The 14,529-nt window shown below is 48.0% G+C and overlaps 1 protein-coding gene across 1 annotated transcript in view; it reads left to right on the forward strand.

The window, feature by feature from the left end:
- ARAP1 (ArfGAP with RhoGAP domain, ankyrin repeat and PH domain 1) overlaps positions 1 to 14,529 on the forward strand; it is a 62,266-nt gene that overhangs the window by 12,931 nt on the left and 34,806 nt on the right. Inside the window, exons 2-3 of the mRNA XM_054725125.1 lie at positions 4,161 to 4,240; positions 9,517 to 10,054. Coding sequence (XP_054581100.1) covers positions 9,546 to 10,054 — 509 coding nt within the window. The 5' untranslated portion in view covers positions 4,161 to 4,240; positions 9,517 to 9,545. The remainder of the gene's footprint in view (positions 1 to 4,160; positions 4,241 to 9,516; positions 10,055 to 14,529) is intronic.

The following is a 14,529-nucleotide window of genomic DNA, read 5'->3' on the forward strand; positions in this document are numbered from 1 at the left end:
GGTCACGTCTCCTGAAGGCCCTGTTGGCCCTAGCAAGTGACCTGGGCAAGTTTCCACCTCACACAGCCTCCATGAAATGGGGTAAAAATGCCAGGCCTTGGGATTGTTTTGAGGAAACTGAGATGAAGGTGGATCACTGGCAGGGGCTGGGCATGAAGTGGGCACTTAGAAAATGAAGGAGACGGGAGTGTACATGTCCTTGAGCTCTGGGCCACCTTCCTGCTAGACTGTCGGAACTGGTGTCCCTAGTCAGTAGTGGGCAGGGATGGTGCGGGGGAGATGCTGGGCTGGGTCAGAGAAGGAGCAATGAGATTTTAACTCTGCCCTCGGGGGTTGAAATGGTAGAGGACAGAAGGGTCACAGCTTTTGCTCCAGTAAGAGGGACTCAGGCCAGACCTGAAAAAGGAGTGGCTGCCAAGGATTAGAGATTCCAGATGACCCTTACTTACCTCTGGACTGAATGCCCTGTGGACCCAGTCAGGTCCTGAGCTCTATGGTGGAGGGCAAGGGGCACAAGAAGGGGTGTAGACTCACAAGGGTACCCCAGGCCAGGTTGGAGGTTGGGTGGAGATGGACCCCCACCAATGGAACAACCAAAGATAGAGCAGAAGCAGTTCTGAGCTGCATGGCCCAGTTTCCAAGGGCTAAGAGCCTGAGGCTAGTCTAGGAGAGCTTTCTGGAGGAGGCAGTCTGGAATCAGTGCCTGAAGGCGGGAAAAATTTGGGGGTCTCCCAAGTGCCAAGCTGGTGCCTGATGCAAAAAAGTGAAGTGGGCCAGCCCAGCTGGCTGGGGCTCGGTGCATGTCACGGGCAACTTGGGCAAGTCACTTCCTCCCTGTGGGTGTTTGTTTCTTCATCTGTAAACGTCAGGGCTGGAGTAGGTCGAATGACAGGCCGAGCAGCTGAACTTGAGGGCACTGGGAACACCAAAGGGCTTTGAGCAGGGGTGGGACAGGGGTTGGCACAGCAAGAGGTGATGGAGGGAGACCAGGGGCAAGGTAGAATGGTGGGGTGTTGAAACCTGAGTTTGGTCTCTGGGTGGGAAAGGAGGGGAACCCCCCAGCTTTTGGCTATGTTGTCGCAACAGGATGACGCTCCCCTCTGCCCCGGTCCCTGCTTCCCTGGGGGTGGAAACTCAGTGATGTGTCATATGTCATCGCAGCTGGAGGGCTTAAACTTGGGGTGAGGGATGTTTCAGGATTAGAGTGGAGCAAGTGAGGCACTTGCCTCCAGTGCAAAACGAGGGGGGGGAGGGGTGTGCGCAAAAATCTTAGTAATCAAGATAAATAATATATTTTTAAAGAGAAATATTAATGAAAAAGTTCAAGATAAACCAAATATCCAAGTTTTATTATTTTTTAAAAATATATATTTTTTTATTGATTTCAGAGAGGAAGGAAGAGGGAGGGAGAGATAGAAACATCATGATGAGAGAAGCATTGATTGGCTGCCTCCTGCAAGCCCCATACTGGGGATCGAGCCTGCAACCCGGACATGTATCCTAACCTGCCCTGACCTGCTCTGACTGGAAATCAAATTGTGACCTCCTGGTTCATAAGTCAACGCTCAACCACTGAGCCACACTGGCTGGGCAAAATATGCAAATTTTAAACAAAGAGCTTCAGTACTGGCAATTCTTTCTTTGCCTCAGGCTCTAGCGTGGCTCAGTAGGATATTGCTCTAAACTTTTTTTTTTTAAGGAGCTGCCTCCTCTGGAAAGCCTTCCCTGACCCCTGGCCTGGTGAGGGACATGTAAGCTGTTTCCGCTGGCTGGGTGTTATCTGGCCCCCTCCAGCCTAAGGTTCCTATGGGGCAGGTCTGAGGTCTGGCTCACGCTTCCAGTGCCTTGAATGGAGCTGTCCTAGAAGGTTGTGAGTGTGAAGTCCTGGAGCCTGACCTTGATCTGAAGCCTTTAGTGTGGGAATAGGAACTTGAGAGAGGCCCAAGATGGGGTTGGGCCCTTTGCAGGGACAGCAGTGGTTTCCTCTTTTCCAGCCCTGGCCATTCCCTTAGGGTGGTTGGGGTCATCATCAATCAATCCCTGTTGAACCCTTAGAATAGGGCCCAACCTATAGAGCAGGGGCTCAGTTAATGTTTATCATCACTTTGTGAGAGGCAGTGAGCCGTGAGGTTGAGAGTCTAGAGCTGCACTATCCAACAGAAATATCATTCGAGCTATAAATGCAATTTAACTTTTTCTGGTGCACATTAAAAAGAAACATGAAGTTAACAATATACTTTATTCAAATAACATGAAGTTAATAATATACTTTATTCAAATAGCCAAAATAGTATAGTGATTCTGTTATGTAATAAATAGAAATTGAGATATTTATATTCTTAAAAAAAAACTTTATTGTTAAAATATTACATGGGTTCCCCTTTCTCCCCCATGATATATTTATATTCTTGTTTTTTGTACTAAGTCTTCAAAACCCAGTGTGTATTTAATGCAGCACACTTCATTACGCAGCCACATCTCGAGTGTCCAGTAGCCAGATGTGGCTGCTGCTGTCTTGTCTAGACTGTATTCAGGCTGCCCCTTTCCTAGCTGTGTGACGTTGGGCAAGTTATTTAATTTCTCGGTGCCTCAGCTTCTTCATCTTAAAGTATGAAGTGTGTACTTCATAAGGTTGCTGTGAGGATTAAATAAGTTAATAAAAAGTGATTAGGGCTCTGGCTGGTGTTGCTAAGTGGTTAGAGCATTGGCCCGGGGACTGAAGGATTGCAGGTTCGGTTCTAGTCAAGGGCACATACCTGGGTTGCAGGTTCGATCCCCGGCCAGGCGTGTGTGGGAGGCAACCAATTGATGTGTCTCTCTCACATCAATGTTTCTCATCTCTCTCTCTCTCTCTCTCACTCCCTCCCTTCCACTCTCTAAAAAAAAGTCAATGGAAAAAATATCCTCAGGTGAGGATTAAAAAAAAAAAAAGGAGGGGGGATTAGGTACCAGGCATACAGTAAGGACTATTTATGTTGTCTATTATTCTTTTTTAAAATCATCATTTGAGTAGCATTGCCATTATTTTGCCAACTCAGTATTTGAAGTACTAATTACTTAAAATTTATTTTTAAAATACTCACTTTTAAAATATATCCCTATTTTAGCTTCATCCTAAGAAATAATTGTGGAGTCTACATGAGATAAATACCTGCCTAGTACATTAAAAATCCACCGTGCAGAGCCCAGCAGTTTGCCATTGACCCTGCCCTCGCGGCAGGAAAGGTGTTTCTGCCCAGGACCTGCCCATTCCACCCCCTTCCTGAACAGAGGCCGGCCTGAGCTTGCTGGTGCCTGTCCTCAGGGATGGCTTGTTCTCGCCTCTTGGCTGGAAACACCTCTTTTGGCCCCACCCATGGTTAGGAACAGGCCCCTGGGCTCTCTTGCCCCTGCCTTAGTTGCAGGCGCTTTGTTCCCACCCCACTGATGGCTCCCAGGCTTAGTGGAGCGGGCCCTGCCTCCCTGGGTCTCCCCGGGGTCCCCACCTCTCTCTGACAGGCTCTGTGTTGTGGGGAGGAACTGGGTCAGTCATGGAGCTGCATTACACCCTCCCCGTGTCATCCCTGGGGACAGTCAGCTCCTGGCCAGGCAGTAGTTTCTATCACAGCCCGTCCCCCACACATCCCAGCCACGGGTCCTTGTGGAGGGCCAGAGAATGAGGAGTCTGGCTCCCCTTTACTACCTGTGTGGCCTGTACCCCTGGGCAGGCCTGTGTCTGCCTCCTCACCCCCGCTGGAGGGCCTGGCTTCCATTAGGCTCCCTAACCCTTCCCTCCTCTCCTTTCTCTTCCTCTACCCTCTTCTATGTCTTTCCATTTGTCCAGGTCTCCTTTCGCTTCTCGGGAACACTCCAGGCTTTCCCTCCTACAGATCTTGCACATTTCTCATGAAGTTTATTGGCGTTTTATATTTTGTGATACTATTGTAAATGGAGTCTTTCATTCTGGTTTTTACCTGGTTATTGCTTATAAGTATCGATTTCTGTTATATTACTTTTGAATCCAACTCACCTTCTCTTTCCTTTTCCCCATCCCTTTCCCCCTTCTTCCTCAGCCTTCTTCCCTCCATCCTCCTTTCCCTTATCTCTCATCTCCCCCTCCTCCTTCTGGCATCCCTCTGTTCCAAGTGGCCTTGCCTCATGGACTTTCTCTTCTGTTCCAGTCCTTGCAGCTCCCACCTCAGGCCAAGATGAGCAGCTGTTCAGAGTAACGGGAGGACCCGTGTCCTGGGCAGCCCAGCAGGTGAGTCGGAAAATGGGAAGGGGAAGGGGCCTGGGTGTGGCAGGCCGAGCCCCAACATTGAGGTCGGGGAGTAGGCTTCATGGAGGCAAGACCTGAGGTCCCATTGTCCATTTTGAAAACTGAGGTTGAGAGGCAGAGAGAGGGTGAGGCCCAGAGACCTTGAGAAGAGCCTCCTGGGAGGGCTGTGAAAGGTGGGAGGGACGGGGACCATCGGGTGGGGGGGTGTTTGTGAGTGTGTGGGTGTGTGTATCTGTATATGCTTATTTGATTCCCTTCTGTGCCTGGCGAGCTACCCTCTTTCTCATTCCCACATGATCACGTTATCTTTTAAACTGTATTCATATTTTTGAAAAATAGCACAAAATTAAAAAGATACAGAGGATTTAGTGAAAGGTAACTTTCCCTCTCTTGTCCTCCAAGCTGCCAGTACTCCTCCGAAAAGGCAGTTTCTTACAAAACCATCCAGAGGTATTTTTGTGTATATGTGTGCTATATATATGCGTTTCCTTTTTCTTAAGTTTATTGAGGTAACATTGGTTAACTGTATAATTAATTTATAATTACATAAATTTCAGGTGTACAGCATTATATTTTTATATCTATATACTCCATTGTATGCTCACCACCCAAAGTCTGGTTTCTTTCCATTGCCGTATATTTGACCCCCTTTACCCAATTCACCTTCCCCACACCCCCTTCTCTGGTAACCACCATTCTGTTGTCTGTATCAGTGACTCTGCTTTGTTAGTTCATGTGTTACATTTTTTATATTTCACATGAGTGAAATTGAACCGTTTTTGTCCTTTTTCTTCTGACTTTCTGCACTTAGCATAATACTCTCAAGTTTCCTCCATGTTGTCACAAATGGCATACTTCCTGTTTTTTATGATTGAGTGCTATTCCATTGTACATATCTACCACATCTTTATCCATTCATCCATGATGGACATATAGGTTGTTTCCATGTCTTGGCTATTGTAAACAATGCTGCAGTGAACATAGGGGTACATATGCCTTCACGAATAAGCGTTTCCATATTTTTGGGTAAATACCCAGAAGAGGAATTGCTGGGTCATGTGGTATTCTTATTTTTAATTTTTTGAGGAACCTCCATACTTTTTTCCATAGTGGCTGCACCAATTTACATTCCCAACAGTAGTGTACGAGGGTTCCCTTTTCCTCCAACACTTGTTATTTCTTGCCTTTTTAATAATAGCCATTCTAACAAGTGTGAGGTGATTACCTCATTACGGTTTTGATTTGCATTTCCCTCATAACTAGTGATGTTGAGCATTTTTTCATATACATTTTCCTATAAGACAGTTTTACATTATAAAATACTTTTTTGCACCTTGCTTTTTCACTTAACAATATGTCGTTGGTATCATTTTATATTAACTTTAGACTGGGTAATTTTAGTTGGGATTGTGCAAGTCATAGCTTAATTAATTCTGGAAGAACCGATGTCTTTATAATGTTGAAAGCTGGCTTATCTAAGACATCGAACGTGTTTCTGTTTGTGTCTTTCTTTGGTCCCTCAGTAACCTTTAAAAAAGATATTTGCATAGTTAAAAATGTAGGTGAGAGAAAAGTTGTGGAGTGGAAAGGCTCCCCATCAGCTAGAGGTAGGTCTCAGGGAGCTGATGGAACTTGATCTTCAGGTTCTTCCAAGACCCAGGGAGGGGCCCCGGCAGTGTGTGCCCGGGGTCATGTGTTCTTGTATATTTTCACATAAGTAAGGTATTCTTTTTTTTTTTTTTTAATTAAAAGAAAATTTTACATGGGATATAATTGGCACACCACATTATATTAGGTTCAGGCATATAACAGTGTTTCAGTATTTATATATATTGTGAAATAATAAATAAGATATTTTGTATTCTTAAAGAAAACATCTAAATTGGATAAGCTTTAGGTCCCGAGAAGTCTGGCTTTGGATCTCCTCCCTCCTTGGCCTTTCAGCCTTCATTTTTCTTTCTCAGAGACAACCAGGCTTAGCGGAGAGGGTCTAAGCAACCTTGTCTCCTCTGTATCTTTTCAGAGATGTTTTCTGCATTTACTAGTAGATGCATACTGATCTATTCCTCGTTTTTCTTTCACATGAAAGGCAGAATGTTATATATACTGTTTTATAGTGTTCTTTAGTCACTTAACAACATATCTTGGAGGTCTCATATCAATAAGAAGGAGTTTCCTCATTTTGTACAGTTGCTCAGTATTCTACTGTATGACTACAGCATAATTTAGTTAACCATTCTCTGGTTTGTGGATGTTTTGGTTATTTCTAATCTTTTGTTCTTTCACACAGTGTATAGTCATAACCGTCTATGTATGTCTTTGGATATGCACCAGTAAGACTGCAGGATAAGTGTCTAAGGATGGCTGGATCAAGGGCAGGAGCACTTGGGGTTTTCACACCTGCTGTGGCCTTGCCCTTCCAGAGGCATGCTAGCCTGCCAGGAGAGGAATGCCTCACCCGTCACCACCTAGTATGGGGAGGTGTCGTTCTTTTCACCTGTGTAAGAACCATTTATATTTCCCTTTCTGTGAATTTCTCTGTTCATATCCTTTGCCCATTTTTTTTTTTTTTTAGGTTATTGACCTGTTTCTTTATTTTTTAAAAACATTTTTATTGATTTCAGGGAGGAAGGGAAAGAGAGATAGTAACATCAATGATGAGAGAGAATCATTGATTGGCCGTTTCCTGCACACTCCTACTGGGGATAGAGGCCAAAACCCGGGCATGTGCCCTGTCAGGAATTGAACCATGATCTCATGGTTCATAGGTTGACCTCAACCACTGAGCCGCGGCATCTGGGCCTGTTTCTTAATTTTAGGCGCTTTTTAGTTTTTAGGAAAGTTAGTCCTGTGTTTGGAATGTGAATGGCAGATATCGCCTAGTTTGTCATTTCTCTTTCGGCTTTGCTTATGGTGTGTTTTTTTTTTTTTTTATCACGCAGGAATGTTTGGTTTTTATATAGTAGAATATTTCACTTTTTTTTTTATTCTTGTAGGTCTGTATCATTTCCAAAAGGCTTTTGCTCTCTGAGATGATTTTTAAAATCCTTTTATGTTTCTATATTTTTATAATCAAAACTTTGATCCTTCTGTAATTGATCCTGTTGTAAACAGTGAGGTAGGAGTCCAACTTAGTTTGTTTCTAGATTGCTCCCAACAACTTAATAATCCATCTAGTTTGAATTCCTTTTATTGTATACTTAATTTTTATATGTAGTTGGGTCTATTTTTAAATGTTCTGTTCTGTTTAATCGATCTGTCAAGATGCTGGTAACATGTACAGTCATCCCTCGGTATCCATGAGGAATGGGTCCCGTGGATACCAAAATCCACGGATGCACTAGTCTCTTATTTAAAGCGGCAGAGATTAATGCATGCAGTCAGCTCTCTGCAACAGTGGATTGAAAATACGGAGGGCTGACTGTACTGTTTTAATTACCATGGCTTTATATGTTTTAATATGTGGTGAGACTGATTCTTACTCTTTACCCTTCCTTTCCCTCACTCTCTGCTTCCAAAATTTTTCTGGATCTTCCTGATTGCTTATTTTTCCACATTGACTTTCAAGTCAGCTTGTCTAGCTAAATAAAAGATCCTGTGTGTACTTAATAGGGTTGTGCATATTTATAAATGAGAGAGAGTTATTACTATCTTTATGCTGTCTTCTGTCTGGGAGCATACTGTGTTTTTCCATTTGTCCAGGTCTTCTTTTCGCTTCTCAGTAACCCTCCAAATTTCCCCTCCTACAGATCATGCCCATTTCTCATGAAGTTTATTGGTGTTTTATATTTTGTGATGCTATTGTAAATGGGGTCTTTCATCCTGGTTTTAACCTGGTTATTGCTTATCAATATTGATTCTGTTATATCACTTTTGAACCCAATCATTTTACTGAATTCTTTTATTTTTTGTAATAGTTTCTCAGTTGAGCTTATTAGATTTTCCAACTCAGAATTCATATTATTGGTAACTAATATATTGTTTATATCTTCCCAATTTTTATTTATTTATTTAAAAATTTATTTATTGATCTTAGAGAGGAAGGGAGAGAGAGAAACATCGATTTGTTGTTCCACTTATGCATTCATTGGTTGCTTCTCGTGTGTGCCCTGACCAGGGATCTGAGCCTGCGACCTTGGCGTATCGGGACAACACTCTAGCTAACAGAGCTACCTGGCCTGGGCCTTCTTCCCAATTTTTATTTTTTTGGTCTCTAGAACTTGCAGAGCAATGTGAATAACAATAATAATAGTAGTGAAATGGATATCATTGTCTCATTTCTGACTTTAATGGAAGTTTTTCTATTGTTTTTTTCATTAAGCAAGATGCTGGTGTTTGGTTTAGTTAAGTATCAATCTACTTTTATTTTAGTACGATTTTTATTTGTTTAAGTACCCTGAGTATTGAGTTTTATCATATGCCTCTTTTGTGTCTGTGGAGATGATCAATGACTTTTCCTCTTTGATCTGTTAATCATCTCTTCGCGTCATCTATTTCTTGCTCTTGCCAGGCCAGGAGCTCTTGAGTTCAGGGATGGGACCTGAGTCCCCATTGCTCAGTGCAAGGCTATTTTGAATGAACAAATGAATGAATGGCCTTTCCTATACATTACTCCTTCCCCCTTTGGTAGTGGGAGGACCCCACAGGCTGTGTGATGCTGGGTTACTCACCTCCTGGGCATTCTACTTCCTCCTGGGGCATGCAAGTGGGGTGAGGCTCAACCCCTAGACTAGGCCTCCTGGGGGACCAGCCTTTCATACCCCTCAATCCTATCCACACTTGCTAAGCCCCTGGGCCTAGCCCTCAGCTGGGAACTGGTGCCTCAGAAGGAATTGGGCCTTTACCTAGGTCTTGCAGAGGGAGGAAGTGTGTGTGTGTGTCCGTGTGTCCGTGTGTGTGTGTCTGTGTGTGTGCGCACGCACCCCATTGGCCAGCCTCGCAGCTGTGGCTGAGGCTGTGGATAGGGGTAAAGGGTGGTACCATCCCTGGAGGTCCTGGAAGGCCCCTTAGAGGAGCCATGAACTTGGTGTTAGGCAGCCACAGGGGTGGGGTGCCTGGTTTCAGGTAGAGGGAAAAGCCTATGTGTTCAGAGACCTGGCAGTACTGGGCCTTGTCTGGCACATGCGGCATAGGGGAGAAAGCTCAAAGATAGAGCTTGACCCCATGGCATGGGAGAGCCACAGAAGGAGGCTGGTTGGGGAGCCACACCTGGGCAGCCATGCTGCTGCCTCTGACCCGTGCCCGTCTATCTATTCCAGGTCTGGACAGAGCCCTGCTGGCAGGAACCATGACAGAGGCTGGGGATGCAGCACTGTCAGTGGCCGAGTGGCTGCAGGCACTGCACCTGGAGCAGTACACCGTGCTCTTTGAGCATTATGGACTGGTGCGGGCCACAGACTGCCAAGGCCTCAGCGATGCCCGCCTGGTGGACATGGGTGTACAACTCCCTGGCCACCGCCGCCGCATCCTGGCTGGCCTGCTCCGTGCCCATGCACCTCCAGCCCCAGCACCCCGCCCTACCCCACGTCCCGTGCCCAGGAAGCGTAATGTCTTCCGCCCACTGCCCGCACCCACCACTCCACCTGAGCCACTGCCCACGACCAGAGAGGATGAGGGACTACCCACTGTCCCACCCATCCCACCCCGGAGGAGCTGCCTTCCTCCTGCCTGCTTCTCTACCCCTTCCTCCGCTGTCCCAGACCCTGCGCTGCCCCCGCTGCCGGCCAAGCGGCATTTGGCAGAGCTAAGTGTTCCACCCGTGCCCCCTCGCACTGCGTCTCCCCGTCCACCCGTGAGGTGAGTAGATGCTGTCCATGGAAGGAGGTACATGGGCAGAGGATCCTAGAGGGTGGAGGGGGGTTTGTGGCTTTTGGCACTGCAGTAAGAAAGGCACTTTAATGGAGGAACAGCATGTGCAAAGCTCAGAGGTGGGAAGCACCTTCTAGTTTACTCTGGGCAGACACTGTACTTAACTGTTGGGTGCGTGAGGGTGAGGCTTGTGGATGGTGCTGGTGGGATGTGCTGTGAAGGCCAGGTGGACAGCCAGGAAGGTTTTATGCAGAATGATCTGATGAAAGCTGAGTGCTAAAAGGGTCTGGCTGCTGATGGGGTTGATGGGGGAGGAGGCACAGGGCCAGGTGAGGCCCCCCTCCTGCCCCCCCGACTCAGGCAGTGTGAGTGAAATAGGCAGATTGCAGCAAGATGTTGTTTCTGGAATGGACAGGACTTACGGACAGCCAGGGTGTGAGTGGAGAGGACATGGGGAGCCACAACAGCGTCCAGGTTTCCATCTTGGGTGGACAGTGGTGCCATCACTGATCTGGGGACCCAGGGATACAGGGATAGCAGTTGGTGTGGGAGGAAGTCTAGAGTTCAGGGTGGGGCCTAGTAAGTAGGAGATACTGGGGGGGCGGGTCAGGCTATGTTCTGGAGTCAGGAAGTAGCGTGTGTAGGAAACGGGGAGCCTTGGGTGACGAGCTTGTGGGGGAGCAGGGACTGCCCAGGGTCTGGTGCTCGTGCCCTGTCTCTCCCCTTTACACTGAGGGATGCTTCCTAGGCCTCATCCTACTTGCCCTTCCTCCTCCTCAGAACTGTTTTCTCCCCTGGCTCCTGGTACTCTTGTTTTCTTGAATTTCCTCCTATTTTTGTGGACATTCCATTTAAATATTCTTCACATGTTTGTCCAGCGGTGTAATGGAGATTTATTGTAGCTCTCAGATCTAGCAGCCTAATCTGGGAAGGCTTCTTGGAGGAGGAAGAGATGTACAGAGAAAGGTCTCCTGGTCCCTATTATGGTTGGGCTCTGTGCTGGGTGTTTTGCTGACATTATCTCATTTGATCTCTGCAGCAAGCCTTCTGGGGAATTTGTGTCCCGTTTTCAAGCAGAGAAACAGCCTCCGAGAAGGGAGGGGAACACTGACATGCCAAGTGCATACTCAGGGAGTCCCTGTGAGGAGGATCTGGGAGGTTTCCCCTATCCAGAGAGAGGCACTGAATGAGGGGCCTTGAAGGCAAGCTAGGACTGTGCTGTTGTGAAGTCTGATTGGTAGAAGCATAAAAAGGGTTTGTGCCTTTCCTGGGTTCATACAGCTGGGGACAGTACTAGGGTCCCCCAGGAGCCTGGCTTGCCTTTTAGATAGGCGTTTCCTGGTGTCATTGCGCCCTCTAGTGCCCATTGTCCTCCATGCAGGAGTAATTTCAATTTCCTTTAATGCCATCATGGGTGTCTCTCTCTCTCTCTCTCTCTCTCTCTCTCTCTCTCTCTCTCTCTCTCTCCCTCTCCCTCTCCCTCTCCCTCTCCCTCTCCCTCTCCCTCTTCCTCTCCCTCTCCCTCTCCTTCTCCCTCTCCCTCTCCCTCTCCCTCTCCCTCTCCCTCTCCCTCTCCCTCTCCCTCTTCCTCTCCCTCTCCCTCTCCTTCTCCCTTCCTCCCTCTCCCTCTTCCCCCTCCCCAAGGACAGAAGATAAATCCCTGTTTACAAGGAGCTCACAAAGGCTGAGGAGGCAAAACCCACCGTGGGAGAGTGGAGGTCAGGATTTTTGCTTGGGAGGCAGGCCTAGCTAGCTTTGTGACTCCCATTAGGAGCTGCTCTCTTTGTTTGTTTCCCCCTCCGGTACCCTCCTTGGCCTTTCACGGTCCTTCTGGTGCTGACAGCTGAGTTCAGGAGATTTGCTGGGTAGAGCTAAAGTCTGTGCACTCCCCAGGGTACCAGCCTCTGCTCTCAGAGCCTGTCTGAACTTAACCCCTTAGCCAACCTCTGGGGGAGGCCAAGCTTCCTTGGTTAGGAATCTGGCCCCTTGTAGTGAGCAGATCCGAATTGTGGGCATCTGTAGTCCTAGTGCTCCCAGGATGTGCAAAGTCATTAAAGCCCATTAGTAGAAAAATTCATGGCAGCTGAGCCTCAAATATGTGTGCCAGGCGAAGGCCGGGCAGGGTAGGAGCCAGGATGGGCCCTGATTGGCTACCCCATCCCCTCACAGCTCCTGTGAGAGGCATGGTGGGAGATTTCTCGATTGTCCTGTCCTGTCTCCCTTGCAGGAGTCCCCGCTTCCTGATCTGGCCTTCCTGTTCTTGCTTGCACCCTCCAGTGATGGGTATCTCACTCTCTCAGTCTTAGGGTCTCTTACATCAGATCCTGTGAACATTACTGGCCTGGTTCCAGCCCATTACCAGGCTCCCTAGCGGGACTTGGGATTTTCTGCTGTGCCTGCATGTGTGTATTCTTGAGATAGTGACTCCTTTGTGCAAGATGTCAGGGCAGTAGTGTGTCTGTATTTACACATCCGCACAGGTTCTAAGGGGGGTGATGTGTGATCTTAATATGCCATTTCAGTGGTGACTTGCAAGTTCCCCAGAGCCCTGTGCACATACATGTGCCTGTGCGTGCTGGTGTGGTGGGGACTCCAACAACTCGAATCCGTTTTTGAGTGCTCATGCAGTGGGTGGTGAGTTGGCAAGTGTAGTATTATTGTACTGTTAGGTGTGTGTACATGTGTGTGCAGGTGATGTCAAGAGGAGTCCACTAGAATGTCACCTGTAGGGCTGAGAGCCATGTGGTTTTGTTTATCGCTGAATCCCTATCATCTGGAACAGTGCCAGGCGCCTAATCGGCCCTGAAAGTGTCTGTTGTGAGTGAATAGAATGTAATGTAAATATCTGTGTTTTCCAATGGTCTTAGGCTCTACAGCAGCGGTTCTCTGAGAACCGCTATCAAGGTCACCTAAGACCATCGGAAAACACAGATATTTACATTACGATTCATAACAGTAGCAAAATTACAGTTATGAAGTAGCAATGAAATTAGTTTTATGGTTGGAGGTCACCACAACATGAGGAACTGTATTAAAGGGTCGCGGCATTAGAAAGGTTGAGAACCACTGCTCTATACTGTTGCCCTCAGTGCCCACTGGACACTGAACAATAATAGGGTTAAGGCCCTGAGCTCACCACCCTAGATCCCTTCCCACCGCCCAACCCATGCCACCCCAGATGTCTTGGAAAGGGAGAGGCCTTCAGAGGAGATAGGCAGAAAACCAGCAGGGATAGGGTCCCTTCTGCCTCGCCCCAGCTGGGTCAGGACTCTTAGAACCAGGCTCAGTATTCTGTTTGGCCTGGGAGGACGCCACTTTACCCCAAAGGGTCTGCACTCCTAACCTTATTTAAAACTGTAATAGGGAACTTGCTGATGAGTCCAGAGATGCTGAGAGATTTGCTCAGAGTCACATAGCCCAGCAGATGGAAGCCGATGTTCAGACTCTGCTCCTGGCCTAGGGCCCAGTCTACCCAGCTCCAGGTCTCATAGATGTGAACCCTCTGAGAATGTCAGAGGGGTCATTTCTGATCAGGGTTCCAGAGTCACTGCACAGAGTCTCTCCTGGGCTGATCTGGGCCTCAGTTTCCTCCTCTGATACTTGTATGCCTGGAGATACCTTGGAAAATGGAATATTTGCCTAGAGAGGGCAGCTGCCAGCTGGAGTTACACTGCAAGGCCCTCTCCCTGTGCCCTTGACTACCCTGCAGCTCAGCCAATCCACATCCTTCTGAAGGCTGATCACTTGTTGCCGTGGCAGAATTTGCTCCCTTTAAAGAGCCTCTTTCCCAGTCTCTCTGGGCTTCTTTGTGGCGGTGGGGAGGGGCCAGCCAGGGGCAGGGCTTCCTGGGTGTCCATGCAGTGAGTCCCTGCTAGATGGCACTGGGGCGGTTTGCCTCATTCCAGCTTGGGATGGGGGGAGTGGCGACGGGGGCGGGAGGGGGGCACTGTGGCGGGGAGGAAGTGTCTGCCCCGGGGGATTCTGGGTGACTTTTCTTTCTCAGTGTTTTCAGGAAGTGTGTGTTTTGGCCAGGGCTGCAGGGGTGGGGGAGGCAGAGAGTAGGAAGCCAAGGGAAGCCAGGGCTGGATGCAGACACACACACACACACACACACAGGCACTCACTCCAGTTATACACAGAAACACAACACACAGACAAGTGATCAGAGATACAAATCACAGGCGCCACCTGGACCCAGATTTAGATTCAGACATACCCAGGAATCAGGTGCCAAGATCTCTGCGAGACCAGCCCAGGTTGGACACGGACTGGCTGGGCAGGCACACAGCACACTTGAGCATACGCTGGTCCCGCCTGGTCAGAGCTGTGGGAGTCCTCAGGCTCGGGGACCGGCAGGCATCTGAGGGTGAGCAAGGGGCAGCCTTGGGCTGGGCTTCTGGGGGGCGAGGGAGGTGGTTAGGCTCCTCCTGAGGGCCTGGGCAGGCAGGAATCCCTGTTCGTCT

The sequence above is a fragment of the Eptesicus fuscus genome, chromosome 13 (genome assembly GCF_027574615.1).
Source record: "Eptesicus fuscus isolate TK198812 chromosome 13, DD_ASM_mEF_20220401, whole genome shotgun sequence".
In the NCBI taxonomy this organism is placed as follows: Eukaryota; Metazoa; Chordata; class Mammalia; order Chiroptera; family Vespertilionidae; genus Eptesicus; species Eptesicus fuscus.